General features: G+C 62.1%; 3 protein-coding genes and 2 non-coding genes across 7 annotated transcripts; 4 read left to right on the top strand and 1 right to left on the bottom strand.

Annotated features, from left to right (window-relative positions):
* The first annotated feature begins 168 nt into the window (after positions 1–168).
* On the top strand, positions 169–13,961 carry KANSL2 (KAT8 regulatory NSL complex subunit 2). 2 transcript variants are annotated; one of them, XM_090053436.1, is made up of 9 exons: positions 169–551; positions 2,571–2,749; positions 3,810–3,924; positions 4,543–4,710; positions 6,535–6,697; positions 7,551–7,647; positions 9,978–10,231; positions 12,268–12,507; positions 13,203–13,961. In XM_090053436.1, the coding sequence occupies exons 1-9, from the start codon at positions 304–306 to the stop codon at positions 13,332–13,334; spliced, it is 1,596 nt and encodes a 531-aa protein (XP_089909562.1). In that variant the 5' UTR covers positions 169–303; the 3' UTR covers positions 13,335–13,961. The 2 variants fall into 2 exon arrangements, with proteins under 2 accessions (XP_089909562.1, XP_089909561.1); XM_090053435.1 differs by having other exon boundaries at positions 170–551; positions 4,543–4,706; positions 6,531–6,697.
* LOC149860675 (small nucleolar RNA SNORA2/SNORA34 family) lies at positions 7,726–7,861 on the top strand. Its single transcript, XR_016443383.1, has one exon. It is a non-coding gene; the product is annotated as a small nucleolar RNA SNORA2/SNORA34 family (small nucleolar RNA).
* Positions 12,893–13,015, top strand: LOC149860674 (small nucleolar RNA SNORA2/SNORA34 family). Its single transcript, XR_016443385.1, has one exon. It is a non-coding gene; the product is annotated as a small nucleolar RNA SNORA2/SNORA34 family (small nucleolar RNA).
* A 148-nt stretch (positions 13,962–14,109) lies between the features above and the next one.
* NCKAP5L (NCK associated protein 5 like) lies at positions 14,110–20,441 on the top strand. Its single transcript, XM_090053448.1, is given in 12 exon segments — positions 14,110–14,841; positions 15,395–15,487; positions 15,614–15,682; positions 15,767–15,805; positions 15,949–16,068; positions 16,156–17,559; positions 17,561–18,546; positions 18,804–18,966; positions 19,049–19,127; positions 19,394–19,678; positions 19,782–19,933; positions 20,060–20,441. Coding segments are annotated over 12 exon segments (4,053 nt in total). The 5' UTR covers positions 14,110–14,424; the 3' UTR covers positions 20,306–20,441.
* A 1,487-nt stretch (positions 20,442–21,928) lies between these two features.
* Positions 21,929–24,941, bottom strand: TMBIM6 (transmembrane BAX inhibitor motif containing 6). 2 transcript variants are annotated; one of them, XM_090053437.1, is made up of 10 exons: positions 24,867–24,941; positions 24,462–24,561; positions 24,281–24,389; positions 24,082–24,202; positions 23,906–23,954; positions 23,725–23,822; positions 23,562–23,641; positions 23,363–23,463; positions 23,199–23,271; positions 21,929–23,054 (listed from the first exon to the last, which is right to left on the bottom strand). In XM_090053437.1, exons 2-10 carry the CDS (start codon positions 24,515–24,517, stop codon positions 23,031–23,033), a joined length of 711 nt encoding a protein of 236 aa, XP_089909563.1. In that variant the 5' UTR covers positions 24,518–24,561; positions 24,867–24,941; the 3' UTR covers positions 21,929–23,030. The 2 variants fall into 2 exon arrangements, with proteins under 2 accessions (XP_089909563.1, XP_089909564.1); XM_090053438.1 differs by having other exon boundaries at positions 24,462–24,558; positions 24,867–24,916.
* Between the last annotated feature and the right edge of the window lie 337 nt (positions 24,942–25,278).

The following is a 25,278-nucleotide window of genomic DNA, read 5'->3' as shown; positions in this document are numbered from 1 at the left end:
CACGTGCTGCCTCCACGCCATATTTCCGGGGAGCGGCCCTGGCTGGCTGGCTGACAGCCGCTCCCTCCAATGGGCGCGCAGCGGCGCCCCCCTTCCTCGCCGGGGATTGGCGGCGGGCGGGGCCAATGGGGAGGCGCGGTGAGGTAAGATGGCGGCGGCGCGGCGCGGCGGGCCCCCCCAGGCGCGCGGACAAAATGGCGGCGCCGGGGAGGGGCTGCGCGTGAGGCGGGCGGGGGGAGGGGCGCCCCCGATCCGAGCGGGCGCCCCCGCCCCACGCGTGTGCGCGCGGCCCCGCGCCGGGCCATGAACCGGATCCGGATCCACGTGCTGCCGCCGGGCCGCGGCCGCCCGTCCCCCGCGCGGGGCCCCGAACCCGCCGCCTGCGCCTCGGCCGCCCGGGCCTGCTCGCGCCCGCGCCTCGACGGCCGCGATTTCTGCCTGCGCCACATCCTGGAGGACCGCGCCGCGCCCTTCCGCGCCTGCAGCTACGTGTCGGCCGCCACCGGCCGCCGCTGCCCCGCCGCCGCCCCCAAGCCCGACCGCAAGGATGGGTGCGTGCCGGCCCCGCCCCGCCACCGGGCGGCCCCCAGCACCCCTCACGGGCACCCTCAGCGCCCCCCCCGCCCCTCGAGGCTCCTCCTCCATAGACCCCCGTGACACTTCCCCCTATAGAAACCCTTCAGGCCCCCCCCATAGACGCTTCTCAACCCCCCATAGCTCCTTGAGGCCCCCCCCCTTAACCCCTCAAGGTTCCCACCCCTATAGACACCCTCAAGGGCTGTCTCAAGCAGCCCTTGACCCCCTATAGTCCCTCAAGGCCCCCTCAATGTCTCCCATAGATACCCCTCAAGTTCCCCCTTTAAGCCCTTGAGGTGCCCCCCCCATTCATAGATCTCCCTGCAATAGACCCCCCCCCCAGGTGCATCCTATCCACAGACACCCCTGAGGGCTTCTTCCTTCATAGATGCCCCCTCAGTGTCTCCCCCATAGCCCCCCTGTCCATAGCCCCATCAAGGGCATCCTGTCTCCATAGTCTCCCATCCCTAGACCCCCCCCGAGGGTCCCTCCCCTTCTGTAGAGCCCCTTAAAGTTCCCCCCGATGTCCCCCCATTCACAGACCCCTTCTTCTATAGCCCCCCCCCCATAGAATAGGCCCCCCCTATAGATGACCCCCAAGGTCCCCCCTGAAAACGCCAGCTCTTAGTTTTCCCTTTTTTCTCAATTGCACAGAAATACAAGGGGTGTTTTTCCTGTGGCAGGGCACTCAGGCAGATCCCTGAGTCGACGTGGCCTTCAAGGTTGAGGATCCCTGCACAAAATTTCCAGGCTTCTCTCAGGAATTGTGTCGGCATGCCTCGCGGGCACGGCACGCCTTTGAAAGCTTTGCCCAGGCGGTCCAGGGGGCTGTGACCCCCAGGCTGGGGATTGCTGTGCTTAGGCTTGTTCATGGACTACAGAGCTAGTAGCAGCGGTTGGAGATGTTTCTTCTGGCATCTCTAGCCCAACAATGGCGGGTAATAAAAGGGGCCTTAGAGCCATGAGTCTCACCCAGGTGCCAGGAGATCCTTTCAGGGGTGCTGTTTAACCTTAGTGCTGTCTGTGTGCGTGCAGGAGTTGCAAGATAAACCCGCAGGCCTAAATAGGAGTCTGTGGCGTTAAAAACTGAGTTCTTTGCAATAGAAGAACAGCTGTAGTATTTGCCTGTTGGAAAAAAATGAGTGAATGTTGGAAAAAAGACGAGCTGGTGTTCTTGTGAGTGCCCTGCATCTAATGAGGGTGCCTCCAGCCTCAAACAGTTGAGAAGCGCTGCTCTTGATCTGTCTGGTTCAATGCACTCCCTCCAAAGCATTCACCCCTGCTGCTGAGAGACAGGCTGCTGGGCTAGGTGGCATTGGTCTGACCCTGGCGCTGCTTCCATTTTTGAGGAGCTGTAATTGTCTGAGGGGGAGTTACAAGTTTGTTAAGTGTTGTAAAGCGTTTCAAGGTCTTTGAATGGAAAGAAGCTTGCGGTACCTGAGGCGGGTATCGATCAGGGGAACAAGACATCACCTTTGGTCATCACCAGGACATTGGTTTTGAATCACCTAGTGACTTTTGGGGTTCAAGTCCCAGTTCTGATGTTGTCCTGGGTCCTTTTTCCAGGAGAGGAGTTGAGTTAGCTTGTGGACCCAAACCCGGCATGGTTTGAAAAGAGGTAGGCATTAGGATTTGTTGCAGTTGGCAGATCTCTCTTCCTGCAGACTTCCTAAGGTCCAGAAGAAGACCTTAGGTGTTTGAATCCTGTGCCTTCTACTTGTTAGAGTAAGGGCTTATCTCCAGGCTTTAGCACACTACTGACTCAGGTGCCAGAGGTTTGCATTCAGCGGTCACGTATGTGGTTTGGAAATCACCCGGGACACTTATACCGAGGAGCTGCGCTGGCTGTGTTCTGGGGGTGGTAGCAGGGAGGGGAGAAATTCATGCCTTTTCCAGCCATGTGGCAGTGAGTGCCCACCTGTGCATTGCTTTGTGTACCTTCTTGGCTGGCTGCAAACTCTCAGGGCTATAAGCATTTAAATTTTTCCCCCCAGCGTGTCATTCTGTGCTGAGCATGCCCGGAGGAATGCCCTGGCGCTTCAAGCTCAGATGAAGAAGGCCAGCACGGGGCCCGTCAGTGAGACTCTTCTTTGCCAGCTGAGCTCTTATGCCAAGACGGAGCTGGGGCCCCAAGCGGCGGAGAGTAGCCGCAGTGAAGCCAGTCGAATCCTGGGTAAGAACTTGGAGCGAAGTGAATGAGGAAGCTGGGGGAGTCCTCTGCCCTGCACAGTGGGACCAGCAGCCTGTGGCCTGCTATATCTGGGAGGGGGCATGGTCTGAGGGAACTAGCAAGATAAAGCACAGCTGGCTTCAAGAGAAAAGGCTGGGCTGGGAGCCAGGAACTCCAGTGCTCTGTGCCCTCCTGTGGGCTCACCATTTCACCTCTCTGCTTCCTTGATGCGTGAGACGGGGGAGGTGAAGTTGAATATGCATTCACAGGCTAAAGCACTGTGCAGATGGACAGGTGATTTATACAAGAAGGCCATTTTTAGAGCACAGGGAAAACTTTGCAATTGCAAATATGGTTTTTGTGGCACAAGTGGTATATTCCTAAGCTGTATTCACCATCTTTGGCCGTTTGCATAAGGTGTTCAAGCACAGTGGCCTGAGATGTGGGTATGCAGTCCCTGCTGGGTACGCATCCCTCTTCCAGTCCCCAGGGGCTTGGGCTCCCATCACCTGCCATGCAACTATAACATAAACCCATGTGTCCTCAGTTGGCACTGCAAAGAGTCTGGGCTGGGTCTAGAGTTGATCTGAATATGCTCTTAGGGGCTGCTGTTCTGCGATAGGGGTATCGGACACTTCCCATGATATTGTCACTGGACTCAGTTGCATCTCAGCAGGGTTTCCTCTCACTGCAGTGTTGGAGCTTCCTCCTCATCTTCCTCATTACTGGTTTGCATCTCCAGCTTGTAGGGTCTGTGACCTACAGGATTCTCAGCAGAGGAGAGTGTTGCTCCATCAGATCTGTATATTGTGACAGCCTTGAATTATGTCAATTTTGAATATTGGCAATTTTTCTGTTGGAACCGTGGAGCTGCTTTGTCCTGTTTTCTCCCCTGGGGCTGGGAGGTCTGTGTCACCGTCCGTTTGTCTCAGAGTTTGTTTGGGGCCTTTCTGGCTGCAGCACAAAGCTGCCTAACATCCCAACACCAGTTCTGGGCCCTTGTGCTCTAGCTTCAGGAAGCTGGGCTGGATGGCCGGCCTCTGACACGGTGCTTCCCTTTCAGATGAGGACAGCTGGAGTGATGGCGAACAGGATCCTGTCACTGTGGACCAGACATGGCGAGGCGACCCCGATAGCGAAGCTGACAGCATTGACAGTGATCAAGAGGACCCTTTGAAGTAAGTCTGGGAGCTGCTGCTCAGGTCTGGCACTTGTGTGAGTGGTGAACTGCTTCTATAAGACAAGAGTGCACCGAGATGATTTTTAGGAGCCTGCTTTAGGAAGAGAAACCACCGCAGCTGAGAAGAGCCATGTTGGTGCTTCTGAGTTGCACCCAGTACAGCATCCAAATGGGATTGGGCAGTTGTTCCTCAGGTGGTGTTCACATAAAAAGAAATCGTTGCCCTTTGCGGGGTGGGGGATATCCTGTGCATCCCTCCAGAATACTGGGCTCACTGTGGGTTGGCTGGTTGTCTTCTGTAGCAGCATCTTGGTTTGAATCTGGTGGCATAAGGGCCACAGAAGATGCTGCATTAGTCCAGGATGTGCTTGGTTATAGATCTGAACAATGCAGTTACCTGCAGTCTCTGCCTTGGCACTGCCTGACTTGCTGTTCTCCCAGAGCCCAGCTGAGCACAGGTGTATTAGCTAGATGGCTTTTTCTGCCCACTGTGCTTCTGTATGCTCCTTGTTCCCTGCTGGTGCTTTGGGGGTATCAGCAGCTGCTGTAGTAATATTCCTACCTTGCTCCCCACTGCTTATTCATGGCATATTAAATTGCCCCCTGGTTGTTACAGGCATGCTGGGGTGTACACAGCGGAAGAAGTGGCCTTAATAATGCGGGAGAAGCTGATCCGCCTGCAGTCCCTGTACATCGATCAGTTCAAGAGACTCCAGCATCTTCTGAAAGAGAAGAAACGTCGCTACTTGCACAGTCGCAAGGTGGAGCATGAAGCCATAGGCAAGTACAGGTTCAGGTCCCTTGCTCCATGTCACTTGGCCGTATGCAGATCCAGGCACTTGGGAAGCATGACAGTCTGCACTTGGAGGTGATGGTATGGCACTGGGAGCCAGAGGCAGTAGTTGTGTCCCCCGGAGTCTGGTTGGGAAAGTTGCCTTCTATCTTTGCTCTGTAATGTGTTGCTGTGAGGAAATAAGCCTGCAAGAATCTGAATTCTGAGAGAAGAGTTGTGTTCAGGGGGTGTTTATCATAAACACTGTTGTCTCATTGGTAACGTCTTGTCTTCAGTGGAAGAGGTCTGCCAGGTAGGGATGCGGATATTGCTCTAATGGCATCGACCTATGTTTAACTGACGAAAGCCCCTTTGTCAGCATAGCTTATACAACTTGAACAAAAGCCCTTCTGTGCCAGTAGAACAGGCATCTGCTAGTATATAAACATCAGGAGAAAGTCGCATACACACTATGGCACAATACTGTGGGATCAGTGAAAGATTTGAGCCCTTATGCTTGCCTTAGTGTGGGACTGAGGGCTGGCAGGACAGCTGGGGGCCACGGTCCAGTAATATCCGTCACTAGTGCTTAGTGTTTTGGAGCCTTTTGCGCTAGCCAGCAGGAGCCTGTCGCCCACAGTGGCTCCGGGCGCAGGGAAGGGAGAGACAGTAGGAAGTTTTAAATGTAGCAGACAGAGTTGTTTTTCTGGTCAGCTCTGCTGCGTGGGTACTTGTTCCTCCACCCTGTTCTAACAAGGTGGCAGCTTCTGTGCATCTCCATTCCCTGATGCCTTTCATATCCCAATTCTAGTCCCTTGTAAATTGTTCAGTGTTGTATGTTAGATGCAATCAGTGAGGCCTCACTTAGAGTATTGGCTTGCTAAGGAACCTTTAATAAGCCTCTCTGCTGTGCTGGGCGTCAGCTTCTGTGAGGCCTGGGAATAATGAGAACTGGCTTACCACTGTAAAGCCATCTGAGATCTGCTAGTGAAATATACTATACAAAAACAAGGTGGTGAGACTTTTTATTAATTGCTACTGGTATAATTTACACATAGCAGAATGGGGAGAAGCAGGGAAAGGCATTGGTTTGAAAAGGGGCAGGCACGAGGGTTTGTTGCAGTCTGCAGATCTCTCCTTGCAGGCTTCCTACAGTCCAGAAGATTTTTGGAAGCAGGTGCTGGGTTGTACTTCAGCTTGTGAGATGCTGCATTGTGTAGCTAGCTGAGCTGTAAGACAGCTGTCCTCCCCCCCATGGGTAAATCATCCTGCAAAAAAGACATTGTGCAACCCCATTACCCGATTAAAAATAACTGAGACTTTTATGCTGCAATATTTTCTAAAATGTATTGTGCAAACTGGTAACACAGTGAACAGTAGGCAGTGAATGTTGACTTCTAAATACAAGGTCCTTAGCACTTATGCTGTAAGTTCACTGATCTTTTAAATTAGCTTATGTAGTAGATTTTTGAATCATTTGTAAATGTAAAATTTTGCCTTTTTTGGACAGAAAGACACATGCTAGAGGAGTCCAGGTGCAGGTTAGATTCATTGCACCTTATTTGGGGTCAGTTTAAGATGCCAGCAGACCAGTCTGAATCTGTAAAGGTTCTTTCTGTGCAGAGAAGTGTTGAGATTGTGGAGGCTGCACTGTGTAGTTCACTAGTAACCAAAAGACTTGGTTCCTGCTTCCTGAATACAAGGCCCAGGTGACGGTTCCTGTATTGCAGTAACTGGAGAGCTGGCTGCATGGCTGGCTCAGTCGGGTCTGGTTCCAGGTTCCCCAAGCAGGGAGAATTGCCACAGGCTCTTGATTCCTCACTCTCCCCCAGGTAGCAGCCTCCTGACAGGCCCAGAGGGTTTGATGGCCAAGGAACGTGAGAACCTGAAGCGACTGAAATGTCTCCGCCGCTACCGCCGGCGCTACGGTGTGGAGGCCCTGCTTCACCGCCAGCTGAAGGAGCGCCGGATGTTGGCAACCGACGGTGCTGCCCAGCAGGTACTTCAGTCTGCAGGGACTTCTGGTCCAGACCCTGTTCCGTGTTACAGGCTGCCTTGCAGTTCAGGTCTCCGACCTGTCACCCATATTTAGGGAGCAGGACAGGGGCAGGTTCCAAACCCTTCAGCCCTGCCAGGTTTTCCATTATGAATCTTGTCTTTGTGGACATGTAAGTAGGCTGTAAATATATCATTTCTGACGCTTCAGCTGATGGGTGGAGCTCTGTGGGGTTGTTTCTATTAAAGGAACGAGCAATAAAACATAGGCCTAAAATGCAGGTTTGGAGAGTTTTCCCCTTTAAAAGAAAGGGAGGCAGGATTACAAAGCCTCCTCTCAGTGCGAGGAGGTTTTCAGCCCTTGTAATTAATTTTATATGAGCGCAGAGGGATTTGATCACTTCCCTGGAGCTTTGGGGACCCAGTTGTGCCACATTACATTGCTCAAGAGAACCTGCAACTGAAACCAACTTGTTTGTGTGCGTCAGTTCCCGCACTGCCATTTAAAAGGATGCAGTTTTGCTGCGTTTGAGGGTGGGTCTGCTACTGTTCAATTTGGAGGCTGCAGGTCTTAGCCAGGAATGCGTGTGTTCCCCTGTGTAAGAGTAAGGGGCTGGCAGGCTGGTGTACAAACCAAGGCTGAGAACCTATCTGCTAAGACAGATCTCAGGATCTGGGCTGAGACTGGGCAGGCTCAGTACCTGAACCCTTGCGAGCAGCCAGGTGAGCAGAAGAGGCCTGGTGGTTTGTAAGCCACTGACAGAGTAGAAGCCCTGAACCCTGGTGCTGGTTTAATAGCTGAGCATAGCTGAACTATCTGGGGCTGTTCTGACGTGTTCTCTGGGGCTCCTTTTCAGGCGCACACCACCCGCTCCAGCCAGAGGTGTTTGGCATTTGTGGACGATGTTCGATGCTCCAACCAGTCTCTCCCCATGACCAGACACTGCCTTACTCGTATCCTTTTGTTTCCTCTCAGCTGTGCTGAACAGCCTTGCTGACTCAGTCCCATGTGGGCTTGGTCCTCATTTTCTTTTGGCCCTGAATCAAGGCCACCGGTTTGCTGTAGCCGTTGGTTTCAAGCAGGAGCCCAGAGGAACGTCTTCCTGTGGTCTGTTGGCCGTTCCAGAACCCCAGACAGGAGCGGCCAGTTCAGTTGGAAGTGACACACAAACTTCAAGCGATTAGGGAACAGCCACAAACTATTTTCCAGCTTTGTTAGACTAAGATGGAAGCAAGTTTGTTTGCAGCTCATAACTTAATCCTTTCAGAATCCCTCTCACAGAGGCTGGGAGGCTGAACACTGAATACAGGGAAATAGCATGGGGTGTTTTGCACGTTGAGACTATATTTTAGCCCTGCAGGGGGTTGTCGCAACTCCTTGGAGGTTGCTGTTTATTTGAAGTGAAGCTGTACACTAAGCAGTGACTCAAACTGTTGTTGTGGCATGTTTGCAAGTGACATCACTGCAAGCAGGTTTGGCTTTCAGATTGAGTGGTATTTTTTTCCTAAGGGCTGGACAGAGGTTCCCAAGCCAAACCATGTGGTTCCCAGTGTAATGCGATTGCACAGATGAAACCAGGGCAAGACTCTGTTCTTTGCAGCTGGGCGGGCTGAGGGAGGCCAGCAGCAGCAGAAATGATGAGCTCTGTTTTGTTTTGTTACTAACACTGGTAGGTCAGTTGTGTACAGGCACAGGCCGGGGAGGCAGGAAATTGCCATTGTTTCTGTTCAATGGCTGCGGGTTTTAAAATGAAGCCCAGAATACTGCCATCAAAATGGCTTGACCAAGGCCAGGGCAGTGCAGTTGATGAAGGGGAGTTGAAGAAATTGCCCTGTCTTTTAAAAGAAAGCATCAAAAACCAGGCTGGAAGGGGCATGGAGAAATCATTTAGCCCATCCCTTAGGGAGGGGGGCGTGCCAGATGACCCATCCAGGTCTGTAAACTGCTGCTCAAAGCTAGCCCACTGCAGCCTTCTGGGCCCATCATTTCCCAGGTGTATGTCAGTTGTGCCAGCCAAGGAGCTGGGGCAAGGTCATACTTTGGGTTGCCCTGCTGGGCAGGGACAGTTACAGAGGAGTTGCCTGCAGCCGATTGCTCCATGCCCTGTCAGCAGCCTTGTCTTTGATACCTGCGCATGAAGCAGACAACCTGGCTGGGCTGCCGTGGTCCAGGTAGGGTTTGACACTGACAGTACAAAGTAGTGGCTGACTTGAGTCTTGACGGGGACTGGGGTCAGTGGGGTCAGTCTCCTCTGTGGGTTGAGGTTAAAAGAATATGGTTAACTTGAAGCCTAGTCATCTTCAAGAAATGAGCTCAGCTCAGCCTGATGTCAATTTTGCAGTCAGTTTGTCTTTCTCTCCTTTGCTAACTTGTGTTAAGAGAAGGCTGTGGAACTGGCTTGGACATGATTTTTGCACACCTTGGTATGATTGAGATGTCTCGAAGCCCAGTTTGGAGTAGAGCCCCCACTTTTAGACAGTTGGGCCCCTTTCAGCTGCTTCAGATCAAGCACCTGGAATCATGGGTCACTTTGGTTGAAGTGAGGTTGTTCAGGCCAGGAACAACTGCAAATAAAAATCCCTCTCCTCATTCAGTGGCGATAGCTGGAAGAGTTTGTTGTAGTAGTGACGGGAAAGTGTTAGTGAATGATTTTGAATTTGGCCACAGTCCTTTAAAGGGCTCCAGGCAGGAGGCAGGCCTAGTTGCGTTTAGTGGGGGTGGGTCGGCAAGTGCCTGTAGGCAGCTGACCTCCTGAGCAAGATGCCATTAACGCTGCGCTTCTGCGGGTGATCATAGGCAGGGAATCCTGTTTACACAGCTTGGAGGCATAGCTCTTCCTCTGAGCCCTTCTGGGGACAGAAGAAATGAAAATGCCTGAGCTATGTCTGGCTTCAGGAGAGGTCTGTGTTGGTACCGGCAAGGAACTCTACTGCACAGTTGATGCTAAGGCTGTGTGCAACCACGAGGTACATGGGAAGCTCCTACCTCATCTGTCCCTCCCGTCTTGGGGGCCTTTGAGACTTTTGCAGTATTCAGTTAGTCCCCTGTGCTCTGGCCTCATGGTAAAGCTGTGGTATTACCTCCATTTTACAGCTGGGGCGTGTGAGCTAAGTAGCTTGGCTAAGGTCACAGCAGTCGTAGAGTCTGCCCCAGTTCTTACTCACTGGGGTGTGATTTAGCTGCTGTTTTCCTCTGTGCTGGGGGCAGTGTTAGTGCCCTTTGCTTCATGCCTCTGCCTAGCTTCTCTGTCAGATGCACGGTTTCCTTGACTCCGTCTTCCCAGATATTTGCCAGGACACCAGTCAGACTCTGTTCAAGCCATGCCAAGGGTCAGAGGAAGTGCCCTGTAACAAACCAGTCGCCGTGAGCCTCTCTGAAGATCCTTGCTGCCCGCTCCATCTCCGACTGCCGCCTCAGATGTACGTCCCTGAGCAGGTGCTGTCTGTCCCTGAGGAGCTGGAAGCTGCCCCCACGGATCTGTACTTGAGTGCTGCTGAGCTCCAGCCCACGGAGAGCTTACCCCTGGAGTTCAGTGACGTAAGTCGGAGAAGTTGCATAGTATCCTCCCTCTGCCAGCGGCTCGGAAGCAAAGCATCCAGCCGAAAGCTTTGCTGCCAGTGAAGGCCGGATGAGTGTAACATGTCACTGCAGCTGCTAAGCCACGTTAAATCGCTGGGGGGATTATATAGCTGCAGACCCCCGTGCCTCTGCCTATCCCATGCCATGGTCACAGGTCTCACAGCCCCTTGTCGAGGAGTCCAGGCTCCCAAATGCCCACATGGAGCTCAAGGCTTCTAGTTCTTAGGTGCCATGCAGGGATGGACCTGGAACAGGGTGCTGTGGCAATGGGGGGTGACCGGCTCCTTTGTAGCACAGGGCACACTGCAGTAAGTTCAGTCCAGAGCCCAGGTGTTTTCTTCCGCTTTCCTTCCCCGTCTCTGGACTGATCTGTGCTCCTGTTCCAAGCGGGCATCCTCCTGAGAGAGCATTGCAAAGGTCGGAGGGCTCTAGGCTTTCGAGCATTTGTTTCTGGCCAGTAGCAACTGCTTCTTTGGAGCTGCTGTTCCCTTGTCTAAATCTGTATCTAGGAGTTTTGAAAAGCGGCTTTTTGACTCTGTCCCCAAAGGATACGTGGAGGTTTAATCCCCAGATTATAGTGCATCCCGCAGGCACACTAAACCTCCATGCTTCAAAATCCTCGTGACATTTGTGTAAACAAAGTGGTGGCCTCTGTTCGGAGCTGCTGTCTTGGGGGAGGCCCGTGACTGAGAGCCCGGAGCGCCCCGTCCCAGAGCAGACTCCTGTAACCAGCGTAAAAATAGCTGCAGATAGCTGGGGGAGGTGCTGCCAGGGCTGCTGTAACCATAGGGATGCTAGCAGACATTGCCTTAATATAGCGGGCCAGATGCCACTGATCCAGGGGCTTGAAAGCCTTGAAGCTGGCTGTTGTGAACCTGGTCCCACTGCAGCAGTGCTCTGCGGTGAAGGCCCAGTGCAGCACTCGGGGAGCTCAGCCAGGCAGCTGTTGGTTCCCATGAACATCGGTGCCGTGGGAGGAGGTTGCTGTGGCCAGGAAAGGGGGGCACTGGCTGCGTCTTCTCCCAGAACCATTCTCATGGCCTGGGCAGAGGTTTAATGGCTGCTTAGGCAGGAGTCCAGGGGTCTTCGCTGTTTTTCTATTTGCTGAGTTGGGGGCAGCCTGCTCTGAAGTGTCTTGACTGGCCGTGTTCAGGATGACAGCATGGGTCTGCCCTGTAGTGGGGGCCTTGCTTTGTGTGTCCCTGAGTGGGGGAACCTTCCTTGCTGTTGCCTGGCACGGTTCAGGGCTGCTCAGTGCCTCTGCGTTTTATTTGATGTAGCGCAGTCCTGCCTAGGCGTCACGCAGTCACAGGCATACCTCCTTCCACATCGAGCTCCCTCCATATGATGCCTCCCTCAGCAATAGCCTTGGAAGAATCCCAGCCTCGCGCCTGCATTGTTACCATAGACGGAGCAGCTGCGTGTTTGTAGGAAGCGTTCCCAGGGGAGAGGTCAGCCTGGGTGAGGCTGAACACTGCCCCCTGCCCACCCCTGCTTCTCAGCCTCTCTGGGCTGCATGCTGGACCCTGGGGTTCCCTGTGTGATGGCACGCCACGGTGGCAGCTGTGCAGCTTCCTCTGCACAGAGGCCTCTGGGCTGTGTGCGCCATGCCCGGGGTGCCAGGGTCCCTGTTTGGTAGCACTCCAGAGGTCCCTTCCAGCCCTGTTTTCTGGAGTCTGAGTGCGGAGCCATTGCCCTTGTTGGCTAGCAGCACCCTGACCTGGCTTTGGACTGCTGCTCTGATAGGACACTGTTTGCCAGCACCCTGAGGGACCGTAACCCGTAGCTAACTGGGCCTGGGATTCTCCAGGACCATGGAGTCCCAGCAGCAACTTGCACTTGAGTTGCACGTCCTGGGAGCTCAGCCTGTCTGCAATTGGGCCCCGCAGCACACAGGTGACAGAGAGGGGGCTGGAAAGACTCTCGCTTGCCTTGCTGGTGCATTTGGCTCGCAGAACCTGCTGATGGGCCATGCCTGGTGGTTTCTTCCTCAGGATCTGGATGTGGTGGGTGATGGCATGCAGTGTCCCCCATCCCCTCTGCTCTTTGACCCCTCTGGAGCCCTTGAAGATCGTGCTGTCAAAGATGTGGTCGAGGCCCCGCTAGATGTACTGGCCCATGAAAAGTCACCACTGCTGGGTGGCCCGGCCCAGCTGACACAAATAGATAGAGGAAGCTCTTCTGGCCAAGTCCCCTCAGCAGCCATGGAGTCTTCTGCAGAGCCACCGTCACAGGTACAGAGCTGGAGGAAGGGAACAGGGCACTTCCAGCTGGAGTGGGAGTGGGCAGGTTCCCTAGGCAGGTGTAGTTTCAGCTCCAGAGCTGCACGTTGGAGGAGCCAGGAGATGTGCCCTTGAGGGGAATTCGCTTCAGTTTCAGACCCGTTCCAAGATGCAGGTCACAGCACTGTGCGTGGCAGAGCTCCCTGGGGCTGCCCTTCCTCAAACAGCCTTGGACTCTCTGCAGCCACATGGCAGCCCTACGACTAGGATGCTGGTAACCGAGGCTCATGCTTCAGGGCCCCCAGCAGCAGCCTGCAGGGTCAGGAGCACCAGGGTAGGTGCCTTGTAGGCTGCTCAGCAGCCAGAGGACCAGGGGCCTCTACTCAGGCCTGCATTACAGGCCCTGAATGAAGGGTGGCAGCTAGTTTCAAGCAGGAGCCCAAAGGAAAGCCTTCCCCTGGTCTGTTGGCCGTTCCAGAGCCTCCGACGGGAACGGCCAGTTCAGTCGGAAGCAACGTGGGTTGCATACAAAGGTCCCTACTGAGAGGATGGGCGAGGAGCTGCTGTGGCAGGCAGGGCCCAGGGTGCGGGCTCCTGGGATGAACTCCATGCTGGTGTGTGCATGAAGTCTTTCCCCTTGGGACCGAGAGCCAGGCCCCAGCTTGGTACGGGGCTGGGTGTGATCACCGCTCTTCTGTCTTTCACAGGCTCAGCTGCAGGCAGGCGGGGGCAGGCCTGGCCTCAAGGAAGACAGGAAGCTGGAAGATGCTGCCCCTTCTCGGCCACGTGGCATGCCAGCAGCTTCCAATGGGAACCCAGACCCCGCATCCGTCAGCTGAGGCTGGCTCGGGGAGCGTGCCGCCTTGCTTGAGCCCTTGTCCTGGGTCAGAGCCCAGGCTGCCCTTTGGGACCGTGCGCTGGCCACCGAGCGTGGTGTTCTTGCCGGGGCCAGGCTGCTGGCTCCGCTCCCCCTGCCTGCCCCAAAGCCATTTCCAAATTGGTTGAACCAGGAGATGCCCAGCGCTTGGCCACAAGCCCTAGGGCTAGTCTCTGCCCCCTCATGCCTCTCACCTGGTTCTGGTGGCCTTTGGATTTCGGGTGAGCTTGCCAGTGTGGCAGTCAGCTCGTTAGCCAGGACCAAACCAAAGGGAGACCTTGGGTTCCCTGGCGGGGGATCCACGCAGCTGACCCCAGAAGGGACCAGGCTGATGAAGTTGTGGCTTATCCATGGAGCAGTGAGATGAGCCACATCTCCCCCAGTTGGTGTCCATCGCCCAGGGTGCCAACACGGGGGTCTTCCCCCTGCTGCCCTTTCCCTGGTACTGTTTGCCCCAAAGCAGAGTCCTGCTAGAGCTTTAACCTATGCCCAGGCCCCCGGCACTGTGTCCTGATGAGTTTAGATTTGTGGCAGAGCCGGAGGAAGCTCTCTGCCCCCTGTAACCCAGACAATAAAGCAGTTGAAGACACCACCCTCTGCAGAGCATGTCTGTGCTGTGGGCCAGTGCTCAGAGGGGGGGCAGCGTGTGGTGCTGTGCAGTCCCAGAGCTGGCAGGAGGCAGCGTCTTCATTTAAACCCCTGTGGTGACAGGATAGGAGAATGGGGTAAAGGCCCTGAGCTGCAGCAGAGCCAGAGCTGTGTCATCTTGGCTGAGCTGCTCTTGCTGCACAGGCCAAGGAGTCGGACTTGAGCACGTGCCAATTTGGATGGGGATAAGGAAGGCTCAACCTGCTCCCAGGGTGGGTGTTTGCCCTCAGCGATGGCCACAAGGCAGATCCCTGGTGCTCGAGGCCAGCCCCTCTGGCATGGAGCAGCCGGTGGGTTGCTGGCGTGGGTGCAACTGGCCCCAGGGCAGCTGAGATGCTGGAGCAGGAGCAAGGCCAGCCTGGCAGGGATGCTGCAGCGGGGACGTGCCCGGGCTGGGCTCGCGGATGCTGACTCACGCTGGGTCAGTCCCTGCTCTGGCAGAGACCTGTGAGCAGGCCCGGCCGGGACAGCCAGTCCCCGGGCATGCGGGCCGGGGCAGGGCGCCGGTGCCAGCCCCGCGGCATCCCCGCCCCAAGCGCCCAGCTCTGCTGCCGGGAGCGCGGGGGAGCCCGGCTCCGGGCCGTGCGGCGCGGGCCTGCGGGGGTCCCGCGGAGAGGCGCTGCGGGACCGGGCGCGGATTGGCTGCGGCCGGACGAGGGGGAGGAGGGTCCGCGGTCGGAGCCATGACATCACTTTCCCCTCCCGAGCGGCCTCCCCGGGCCGCAGCCGAGCCGAGCCGAGCCGAGCCGGAGCGGGGCCCGCCCGGGGGATGGAGCCGGAGCCGGAGCCGGAGCCGGAGCGCGGAGCGCGGCCCCGCCGCGGTGAGTGCCCTGCGCCCCGGCCCCGGCCCCGGCCCCGGCCCCGGCCCCGCTCCCGCTCCGCCTGGTTTTGTTCGCGCGGCGCCGGAGCGAGCGGCCGCGGCCCCGCCAGCCGCCGGGGACGCGCGGAGCCGTCGCCCGCAGCCCCGCGGGGCCCACGTGGCGCGGGGAGCCGCGCACGGCCCCGTCCTCGCGTGACCTTGGCCCGTGCCTCAGTTTCCCCGCGGCGCCAGCCCGCCCGGCCCCGGCCCCGGCCCCGCGGGGGGCTCCCGCGCTGCGCTGCGCTCCCGGCGCCCCGCCTGCCTCAGTTTCCCCGGGCGGGGAGGCTGGGCCGGGGCCGGGGCCGGGGGCGGGCGCGCCGGGCTCCTCCCCGGGAGCGGCGGGGGAGGCGGAGCCGGAGGCCGCGGAGCCGGAGCAGCCGCCGCCACAATAGCGGGGCCGGGCCGGGCCGGGCGGGATGCGGCCCCGCGGCGCCGGGCAGGTCCGGGCGGGGGGCGGGGCGCGCGGGGGGGGGCTGCCCGGCCGCTGCCGCCGGACTCACGCGCCGGCCCCGCAGGCAGCGATGTCGGGCGCGGCGCCGACGCCGGAGGAGGGCGGCTGTCCGCCGGGGGCCGGCCGGGACCTGCTGCAGCGGCTCCGCGAGCTGGAGGTGGGTGCGGGGCCGGGCGGCGGGGGGCGCCGGGCAAGGCCCGCCGGGAGTCCCGGAGCCGGGGCTGTGGCCGGCCGAGCCCTGACCGCGCCCCGCCCCGCCCCGTCCCGTCCCGTCCCATCCCAGGCGGAGAACTCGGCCCTGGCCCAGGCCAACGAGAACCAGCGGGAGACCTACGAGCGCTGCCTGGACGAGGTAGGGGCGGGGGCCGGGGCCGGGCCGGGGGCCGGGGGCCGGGGCTGTCCGCGCCGCGCCGCGCTGCCACCGTCTCTCTCGCAGGTCGCCAACCACGTGGTGCAGGCGCTGCTCAGCCAGAAGGTGAGGCCGGGCCGGCCGGGCCGGGTTGCGGGGGGAGCGGGGACCCCTGCACGCCCGCCTCTCCCGGGCTGCCGTCCTGCCCGCCGCGCTGAGCCAGCGCCTCCGCGGGTCTCTGCCCGGGCCGCGCTTGCCCTCTGCCCCAGGACCTGCGCGAGGAATGCATCAAGCTGAAGAGGAGGGTCTTCGACCTGGAGCGGCAGAACCAGACGCTGAGCGACCTCTTCCAGCAGAAGCTGCAGCTGGCGGGCGGCGCTGTGCCCCCGGTACGGCCTCGCCGGCCCTCGGGCCCCCTCGTCCTGCCGCCGACCCCGGGGGCGGGCTCAGCCCCTCACCCTCGCTCTCGTTCGCAGCTGGCCTTGCACCCGGCGCCAGCACCAGCCAACCCCCCTGCTAGCCCCCTGCGCGGCTTGGCGGAGAAGCCGGCAGCCTCGCCGCCCCCCAGGCGCTGTGCCCTGCACAGGGAGGTACGTGGCCCTGCGCCGCCCCGGGTCCCACTCCCGCCTCGGGCATCTCACAGCTCCTCTCCCGCTCCCCAGGCGGGCAGCGAGGGGCCCTGGGCAGGCGGTTCTGGCCCCGGCCCCCCGGCCCTGGAGGCGCTGTCTCCGTTCTTCAAGAAGAAGGCCCAGATCCTGGAGGTGCTGCGCAAGCTGGAGGAGACGGACCCCCTGCTGCCAGCCTGCTGCGACCGTCCCCCCCAACCCGGCTCCGGCTCCTGCTGCGCCCCCCTGGCTGGGCACCAGAGCCGGCCCGAGTCCCCTGGATCGCCGGAGGGCGTGAACGGGGCCCCCACCCCGGAGCCGTGGCCGGGCTGCGTGCGGCTGGGGGGTAAGTGGCGGGGGCCGGAGGCCGAGGGGGGCTGCGCGTCACCGTCGCCCGAAGAGCCGGTGCTGAGCGCGCTGGCGGAGCGGCGCCTGGGCCTGGGGCTGCTGCTGGAGGACGCCGAGTGCTACCTGCACCACGTGCTGCGCGATGGGCCCCGCAACGGCGAGCCGCCCGCCGCCTTCCTGCTGGACGGGCCCCCGGCGCTGCGCGGCCCCCGGCCAGTGCTGGGGCTGGCGGGGGGCGGGGGGGACGCTGCAGCCCTGGGCTGCCCCGAGCACCCGGCCTGCCTCGCTTTCCTGGCGCCGGGGGGCGAGGAGGCACCGGAGCGGAGCCCCCAGGGCCCGGCACGGCTCGCGGCGCCCAGCAGGGCCAAGGTGAAGCTGGGCCCCCCGTCGCCGGGGCCGCCCTCCCCCTCCAAGGTGCTGCAGCTGCTGAAGCTGCCAACGCCAGGGGAGAAGCCACACCCGCCCCCCCCGCCGCGCCTCAGCCCCCAGCTCGCCCGCAGCTCCAAGATCCCGTGCCGCAGCCACCCCCCCGAGGCCAGCGCCTCTCCTGTGCTGAGCGGCGAGGGCCCCATCACACCAGAGCCCAGCTTTGCCACCCCGGGCTCCCCCAGGCCCGCCCGGCCCCCAGCACCCCGGCTGCCTGCCCGCTCCCCAGAGCCACTCGTGGCCAAGCCCCATGACTACGAGAATGTCTCGGCGCTGGCCCTGGGTGCCTGCGTCCGGCCGGCCTTGCCGCGGGGGGCTGGGCCGCCCCAGCTGGACACCCCCGAGGGCGCCGCAGAGCCCCCCTGCGTGCCCGAGCTGTGCCTCTGCCCCCCCAGCCAGGAGCGGGGCACCGGGTCCCCCCCCGGTCGCACGCAGGAACACGGGGGGCTCTGCCGGGTCCCGCAAGGCTGGGAAGAAGGCACCAGAGCCAGGGCACCTGCCCTTCAAGGAGCGGCTGGGCAAGTTGCGGAGCACTGAGGCTGCAGAGCGCCGGGAGCCACCGTGCACCGAGAAGAGTGGCTGTCCCAGCAAAGACCGGGGACGGATGCCAGCTAGGCCCAGCGAGGATGCGGCTGAGGCTCGGGTGTCAGCACGGGCGGGCGGCAGCCTCAAGCACCAGGACCATGGCCCCGGCGCAGAGCTCCCAGCACGCTGCTACCTCTCTGGCTCCGTGGGCTCACGGCTGGAGGCTGAGGCCTGCTCTGGTAAGCACCACGTCGCCAAGACGCGCCCGCTGGCCGCGGGGTGTCCGGCAGGGCCCCCACCCGGTGCCAGAAACCCGCCCCGGGCACCCCCGGCACCCCCAGGCAAGAGCACCAAGAGCCCCCATGGGAGCCCCACCAAGCTGCCATCAAAGTCACCCACCAAAGCCAGGGCAGGCAAGACCGCGGCACCGCACCCACCTACCGAGGAGGCTCCAATGGGCCCCGAGCACAGAGCCCCTGAAGGTCCTGGGGGGCCGGGGCCGCCCTCCGCCATCGAGGAGAAGGTGATGAAGGGCATCGAGGAGAACGTGCTGCGGCTGCAGGGGCAGGATCGAGGGCCGGTGCCCGAGGTGAAGCAGAAGGACTCCCGCAGCCTGGCCAGTTGGTTCGGGCTGCGCAAGAGCAAGCTGCCAGCACTGAGCCGGCGGCCAGAGCCTGGCAAGGCTAAGGAGGAGCGGCGGGAGCGGGGTCCGGGTGCCACACCGCTGCGCCGTGAGGTCCGGCTGGCTGCCCGCAAGCTGGAGGCCGAGAGCCTCAACATCTCCAAGCTGATGGAAAAGGCGGAGGACTTGCGCAAGGCGCTGGAGCAAGAGAAGGCTTACCTCCATGGGCTGGCTCGCGACCGTGCGCGGCCCCACGGGCGCCGCGAGCCCACACCCAGCGAGCTGCAGGCCATGTACCATGAGGTCACAGCCCAGGACTTCATGCAGCAGCTGCTCGACAGGTGCTGGGGCTGGGGCTGGGGCTGGGGCTGGGGTTGGATGGGGCTGGTCCCTGGTGTTTGGTGCGGGAGCAGCCTGTGTGGGGATGTGCTGCAGGCCCGGGTGCCTGGGCTCCTGGGTTCTCTCTCGGGCTGCGATGGTCTCTGTGCTCCCGGCTGCTCCCCTCCAGGGGCTGCCATGATCCCTACAGGGGTCTCAGGGTAGGGGGCCAGGAACCCCGTGTCCTGAGCTGGGGGCTCACTCCGCCTGCTGCCCGCAGGGTGGACGGGAAGGAGACGTCACTCGACAGCCGGCTGGAGCAGAAGAACGAGCTGCTGGAGCTGCAGAGAATCCCGCATGACGCCAAAGACCCCCGGCTCTTCCGGCCCCCTCGCAACGGCATTGTTGGCCACCTGCGCAGCTGCGAGGAGCCCCCCGAGAAGGTGGGCAGTGCCCCTACTGCGGATGGGGTAGCACGTGGCCCCTGGTGCCCACTCATCACCCCCCCATCTCCTCTGTCCGCAGGTCCCAGATTTGAGCCTCAGGGAGGGTCTCCCGCCAGATGACAGCCTAGCTGAGGCTGTGACCGCCCAACACTTCCCAGGTGACCCCAGGGGCATCTTGGCACAGGGGCCCTGGGATGGTTCGGCCCGATCGAGCACACAGGGAGGCAGTGGGGAGATTTGGGGACCAGGTTTGGGTTCTCCCCCAGTGCTGGGTCTTGCGGTCCTAGGCGTGTTGGGACTCTTGGGTTTGTCCCCACCCTGGGAGGGGTCTTCCCCGGTGTAAGGGGGAGGCTGGGCCTGGGGGGCACTGGTGGATCCAGGAGTAGGGGGCTGTGTATTAACCCCCCTGTCCCCATCCCCCCAGTGTGCGGCTCCCTGACACGGACACTGGACAGTGGCATTGGCACCTTCCCCCCACCTGACTACTGCAGCGGGGTGCCCAGCAAACCGCCCCCCAAGCCGAAGTCACGGTCGGACACACCGCCGGGCATGGTCCCGGGGCGGCCCCTGGCCAGCACCAAGGTGCCCCGCAAGGCCCGGACGCTGGAGAGGGAGGTGCCCAGCCTGGAGGACGTGCCGGGGCCCCCCGGGGTCCCCCCCAGCACTGCACCACCTCCCAGCCTGCGCGGGCACCGGGTCGGCCCCGAAGGTGGGTGCCTGGGGCGTGCTCCGTGCCTGGCTGCTCCCGGCAAGGCCTGCGCCCCCCACCCCCCTCCCTGCCGTCCCGGCCTCTAACCCCTGTCTCCCTCCAGCCGTGGAGCCCCGGGCCGCGCCGGGGAAGCCGCGCCGAGCCCAGCAAGGCAGGAACTGGACCTTCCCCAACATCCGGGCCAGCGGGGGCCCCGCAGCCGACCCCTTCCTGTGCAGCCCCGGGGACCTGGCTGGACTGCGCGGGCCGGCGGGGGTAAGAGCGCAAGGATGTTGTTTTTGGCACGGCGGCTCGTTAAAGTGCAAGACTCGTTACTGCGTGGGACTCGGGGCTACCGGACACGGCGGCAGCTGGGGGCTCACGGCACATCTCTCCCCACAGGGCTCCGCGCACGGCACGACGGCAAGGAAGCGGGCGGCCTCGGAGGGGCCCCCGCCCCTACCCCCGCCCTCCCTGGCCCTCAGCGCCAGCAGCAGCCGGACGCCCAGCGCCTCGGACGTGGGCGAGGAAGGCAGCACAGAGGCCGGGTCCCGGGACACGGGGCAGGGCCCAGCCGGGCTGGAGAACTCGGAGTCGCTCAGCGACTCGCTCTACGACAGCCTCTCGTCCTGCGGGAGCCAGGGCTAGGCCCAGGGCCGGACTGAGGGGCCCTGGATGCTGCGCCCCACGGGGCCAGGCCCTGCCCTGCCCCCTTCCAGACCAAATCCTGCACGGGCCCCAGCGCCGGACACAGGACGTCTTCCATCCCCAACGCTGCAGCGCCGTGCCCGCCTCCGGCCAGGGGCAGCCGCAGAGCGGGGGAGCCATGGGCCCAGGGACAGGGCAGCAAGCTGGCTCTGCTTCCGCCTTGCTTCCCCGCAGGCAGGATGGGACCACGGCCGTGCTGCCAGGCAGGCCCCTGGGGCTGGGGAGCTCAGCTGTGTGTCATGAGCCCTGCATTGCACCTGGCTGAGGGGATTCTGGGCCGCCTCCCAGCTGGAGGCAGTAGCAGATGGGGGCCCTGGCTCCAGGGTGTTGTCAGCACGGCAGCTCTGAGCTCCTTCCTGGGGGCCCCCAAAAGCCGCCTCCCCTGCTGGTGCTGCTGCAGGGCCTGCGTCTGGCTCCGGCTTGGCGCTTTCTGGTGCTATCCGAAGTGTACAGACCCTGCCCCCCAGTCCCCTCCCCGCTTGGGGCATCCAATTCCTCCCTGTTCTGATTTTATTTATATAAGTTATTGTGCCCCTGCTCTGTCGCCTGCCCACCCCCCCATCAATAAAAGGTCAAGAGCAGAGGCGCCTCGGCTGGTTGATGTGCTGGCTCTGTGGGGAGAGCATGGAGCAGGGGCCCTGCTCTGGTTGCTGCTGGCAGCTGGTGGGAGGAGCAGCATCTGGCTGTCCCTGGCCCCAGTCCGGGGGGGGGGGGGGGGGGAGTGTAGGGTTGGGGGGCAGTTTCAGGGCTGGTGCAGGGGGAGGACAGGTGGGCCAGGGCAACTGCCAGGCAAGGCAGTGGGGCAGGTTGGGGGCAGCTTTCCAGGGTCTGTGTTCCAGCCGCGCTTCCCTTCTCCAGGCCTGATGCGGGACAGGTGGGGGGGGAGCCCTTTCTCCAAGACAGGGGGTCCTGGGTGAAAACCCTGCCTCCTGAGGGGGGCGGGGGGCTCCCACACTGCACGCTCCCACAGGAGGAGCCCCAGGCTGTGCGTGTGTCTGGGTTTGGTCCCAAAGGCGGGCGCTGCAGCTGGGGGCTGTTACCAGCCAGGGAGTGAGGGGTTTGGTCGCTGTGCCCCACTGCCAGGGTCTGCTGGGCTCCGGGAGACCTCGCGACTATGGACGTGGTTGCTTCCGAGCGCCCCTTGCGGCTCTGGCTCCCCAGCTGCTTGGCCAAGGCCTAAGTCCGTGTCCTGCTGCCCCCGCTCCTCTGGGCACAGGTTTGTTGGGGCTGTGGGTTCAGGTAGGGAGGCTGGGGGGTGGCAGTGGGGTGCGGAGCCTCTCATCCCTGTCCCGAAGCAGGGCTCCAGCGCCTGCACAGCCAGCAGGGCAGGGGCAGACTGTTCAGCACCGCAGCCTGGAGGGCCCCTATCCTAGGCTGCCACCGCCGGCTCACCTCAGGTTGGGGCCTTAGGGTAGGCTGCACTTACCCCTCCGGGACCGGTCCTTCCTTCTGGCCTTGGCCTGGTCCCTCTTCGGGACATGGACCACAGGACTGCCCCTGCTCCAAGATGCCGCCTGTGGTTTCCCCACCACCCGTCCCCAAGGAGCAGCCGTGAGCGGTGCGTGAAGGTTAAAGTCTGAGGATTTTTATTTCATTCATTGATTTTTGTACAAAGTAAGACTCTGGAGGCTTCATATATTTCTGAATCAAAACACCTTTGTCTTCACAGTATGAGTTTAGGCCACGCAGCCGGCACCACAGCCGGCGGAACAGGAGAGAGAATTACAGTCGTGATGGCAGGAAAACCTGGTGGACGTTGCTGTAGGGGGCTCGTCACAGACACTGTTGTTCTTGGCACTGGTTCTAGGGGGAGGAGGCACCTTCGTCCCGAGCAAGCGGAGGTGCAGGTTGGCTTTGGCGACGGGGGCCGGGGCTTCCGGCAGGCCCTGGTGCTGCCAGGGGCCAGGTACTATGGTCCTGGACCCTGGCAGCCCAGGGAGAGGGAACAGCACCTACCTGTTCCCCCTGCCGGAGCAGCTGCACCGCCCTCTTCCCCTCAGCACTGGGTGCAAGTCTCCCGCTGCAGGGCAGCTGAGGGACTCAAGGGGGACGAGGGAGGCAGAAGGAGCTACACAAACCCATCCCTTGTCCCTGGACCCCAGCCTGCTGGTCCCAGCAGCCCTGCGGGGCGGGAGACAATGGCTCTCTGATGCCCAGCCACGTGTCCAGGCAACTGGTGCCAGCCCCACTCCCTCCAGGAGCTGCTGGGAGATGGCCTGGGGACTGCCGCATGGCCATGGAAGCAGTGCGGCAGGTTGGGTTTGTTTTCAGGCCAAGGCAAGTAGGGTAGGAGGAGAAACGGGTTCTGCAGCAGGGGAGCTGCAGCTTCTTGGTGCCTGGGAATCCACCTGGGGATGATCCCGTGCCCAAAGCCGAGGCAGCAGGGCTGGGCACTTGGGAGACATTTGCTGCTGGCCTCCCCGAGCTGTGGGGTGCAAGGGGGGGGGAAAGAGGGGAGCTAAGCTCCAGTGGGACCCACAAATCAGCTGGTTACTAATTGGAAAAAGCTCAAACAAGAGAAAAACCCACAGGGTACAAAAGCTTCTCGGGCGCTTTTCTTTCAGAGACCGCAGCCCCTTTAATGCGTTGGGGGGCAGGGAGTAAGGGCAGGGGCAGGGGGCAGCAGGCAAGGGCTCCACCAGGCAGCTGGGCTGCAGGAGTCACTTCACTTCTTCTCCTTCTTCTTACTCTGCAAGAGGAGATGAGGCCGCATCACCCCAGGCCGAACTCCAGCCCGAGATGCCCCACACACCCCTGGGCAGCTCCTCATGTTCCCCCGGGCACATCCTGCCTAACTGGTCACCTCTCCCGGGCTGAGCTGGCAGGGACTCACCTCGTTCATGCCCAGGATGATCATGAGCTCACGGAAGATGTTGACAAAGTCCAGGAAGAGATCCACGCAGTGCCTGGGGAGGGGGAGACAGGGGTTGGGGGAGATGGGGGTCAGGGCAGCTGGGCCTGGCACAGGGCTCCGCATCGCCCTGGCCCCCCACTCACCAGATGTAGTCCTTGTCCCCGCTCTCGGCTTTCTCAATGATGAGCTGGGTGTCGAAGAGGACGAAGCCGCACATCACCATGAGCCCGACATACAGGTTAGCCTGGTGGGGAGAGGCGGCAGGGATGGTGTCAAGTGCCGGAGGCCAGCTCGATCCCGGCCCCATAGCCCAGCGGCCCCATGCCCAGGGGCGGGACTCACCGTGAAGAGCCAGGTGGAGCCCACGAAGAGGTTGACCAAGGAGAAGAAAAACATCAGGGACAGCCCGGAGAAGAGGAAGCCTGTGAGACAGGCATGGTGGTGAGCGAGCCCTGAGGCACTGCCCCGTTCTCCTGCCCGCGGCCCGCCTGGTGGCCCCCCTCACCTCCCAGGTACAGGTAACTACGGCGCCGGGCGTAGAGCGCGCTCAGCGTGAAGCAGGTGAAGATCACGGCCGTGCCCAGGAAGGCGGTGGGCAGGATGCTGCGAGAGAGGAGTGTGGTTAGGGCACAGGGCCTGGGGACAGGGGACAGTCCTGGCCGTGCCAGGCTGCTGCAGGCTCCTACCTGGGGTTGATGGCGATGCACATCTCCAGCAGCGGGCCCAGGTTGACACCTGGAAGGACGCGACAGACGTGAGATGGGGCAGCCACCCCCGCAGGCCCCAGTTGGGGCCCCACCGACCACCTCCGCCCCCCCAGCGCCACCCGCGAATGTGGGCACTGCCGGGGGCTCCCACGCACCGGTGAGGAAGGCGAAGCCAGCCAGCATCCCCAGCCTCTTCTGCTCCGTCTCCGCGCTGTGCGGCGTGGACATCAGCCAGATCATCAGCCCCAGGGAGCCCAGGCCGGTCAGGAGGCTGAGCTGCGGGCGCGGGAGGCGGGTCAGGCTGGCGCTCGGGGCAGCCCCGGGAGGGAGCCCCCCGCCCCCGGCCCCCCTCACCTGCACCAGGTGGGTCACCACGTTGACGTAGGCGCCGGCGGCCGCCACGAACATGCAGAGGGCGAAGCTGGCGTAGACCTTCTTCAGGTGCTGCTGGGTGGAGGCGGAGCTGCGGGCGGAGGGAGCGATGGGCGCGGGCCGGGGGGGGGCCGGGGGGGGGGCGGGGGGGGCGCGCACTCACATGTGGGAGAACTTGAAGAGCGCGTCCATGTTGACGCTGCGGTCGAAGACGTTCATGGCGCCGGCGGCGGGTCGCACTCGGGCCTCGCTTCCTCGACCTGCTGCAAGAGGAGGCGGCGGCGGCGGTCGGACGGGCGGGGCGGGGCGCGGGTCGGTGCCCCCGCCCCCCCGCCCTTAGCCCGGATGGTGCAACGATTGCAGGCTGTTGCGCGGCCCGCTGGGGACCTCCTCCCGCGCCTGCCGAGGGCCTTTGTGCGGCTCCGGGCCCACGCCCCCCGGGGCCCGGCCCAGCGGGAGGGGGAGGACCCGCCCCCCGGTGGCAGCACGACGCGGGGAGACCCTCGAGCCGCCCGGCCCGGCCCGGCCCGGCCCGGGGGAGGGGATCCGGGGTCCGGGCCGCACTCACCGCGTCGCCGGGACCGGACGTGACTCTGCCCTCGAATGCGGCCGCCCCCTCTCGACCCCCTCGGGCCAGGCCCCGCCCCCGCCGCCCATTGGCTGGCCCGGCGCCGGGCCCCGCCCCTGCCCGGCGCTTGCTATTGGCCCAGCGCCTCGGGGACGCAGCCGCCGCCGTCTGCCATTGGCTCCCGGCCGCGCCCCGGCGCCTCCATTGGCCGGTGGGCGCCCGAAAGCCCGGCCAATGAGCGCCGCCCGCTCAGGAACCGCCCCCTCCCCTCGAGTGCCCATTGGTCGGTGGCTCGCGACTCCCCCCAACGGCCGCAACTGGCGCTGCCGCCTCCAGACCCCGCCCTCCCACTCTGCTCCAGTGCAGCGCCGAGCACCGCCCTCCCCACACGCCGGCGGGGGGGGCTCTGCAT

Source organism: Crocodylus siamensis, chromosome 6 (assembly GCF_052110815.1).
Source record: "Crocodylus siamensis isolate JL-2025a chromosome 6, ASM5211081v1, whole genome shotgun sequence".
Lineage (NCBI taxonomy): Eukaryota > Metazoa > Chordata > Crocodylia > Crocodylidae > Crocodylus > Crocodylus siamensis.
The sequence above is the reverse complement of the archived record's forward strand: the minus strand, read 5'-3'. Positions and strand labels throughout refer to the sequence as shown.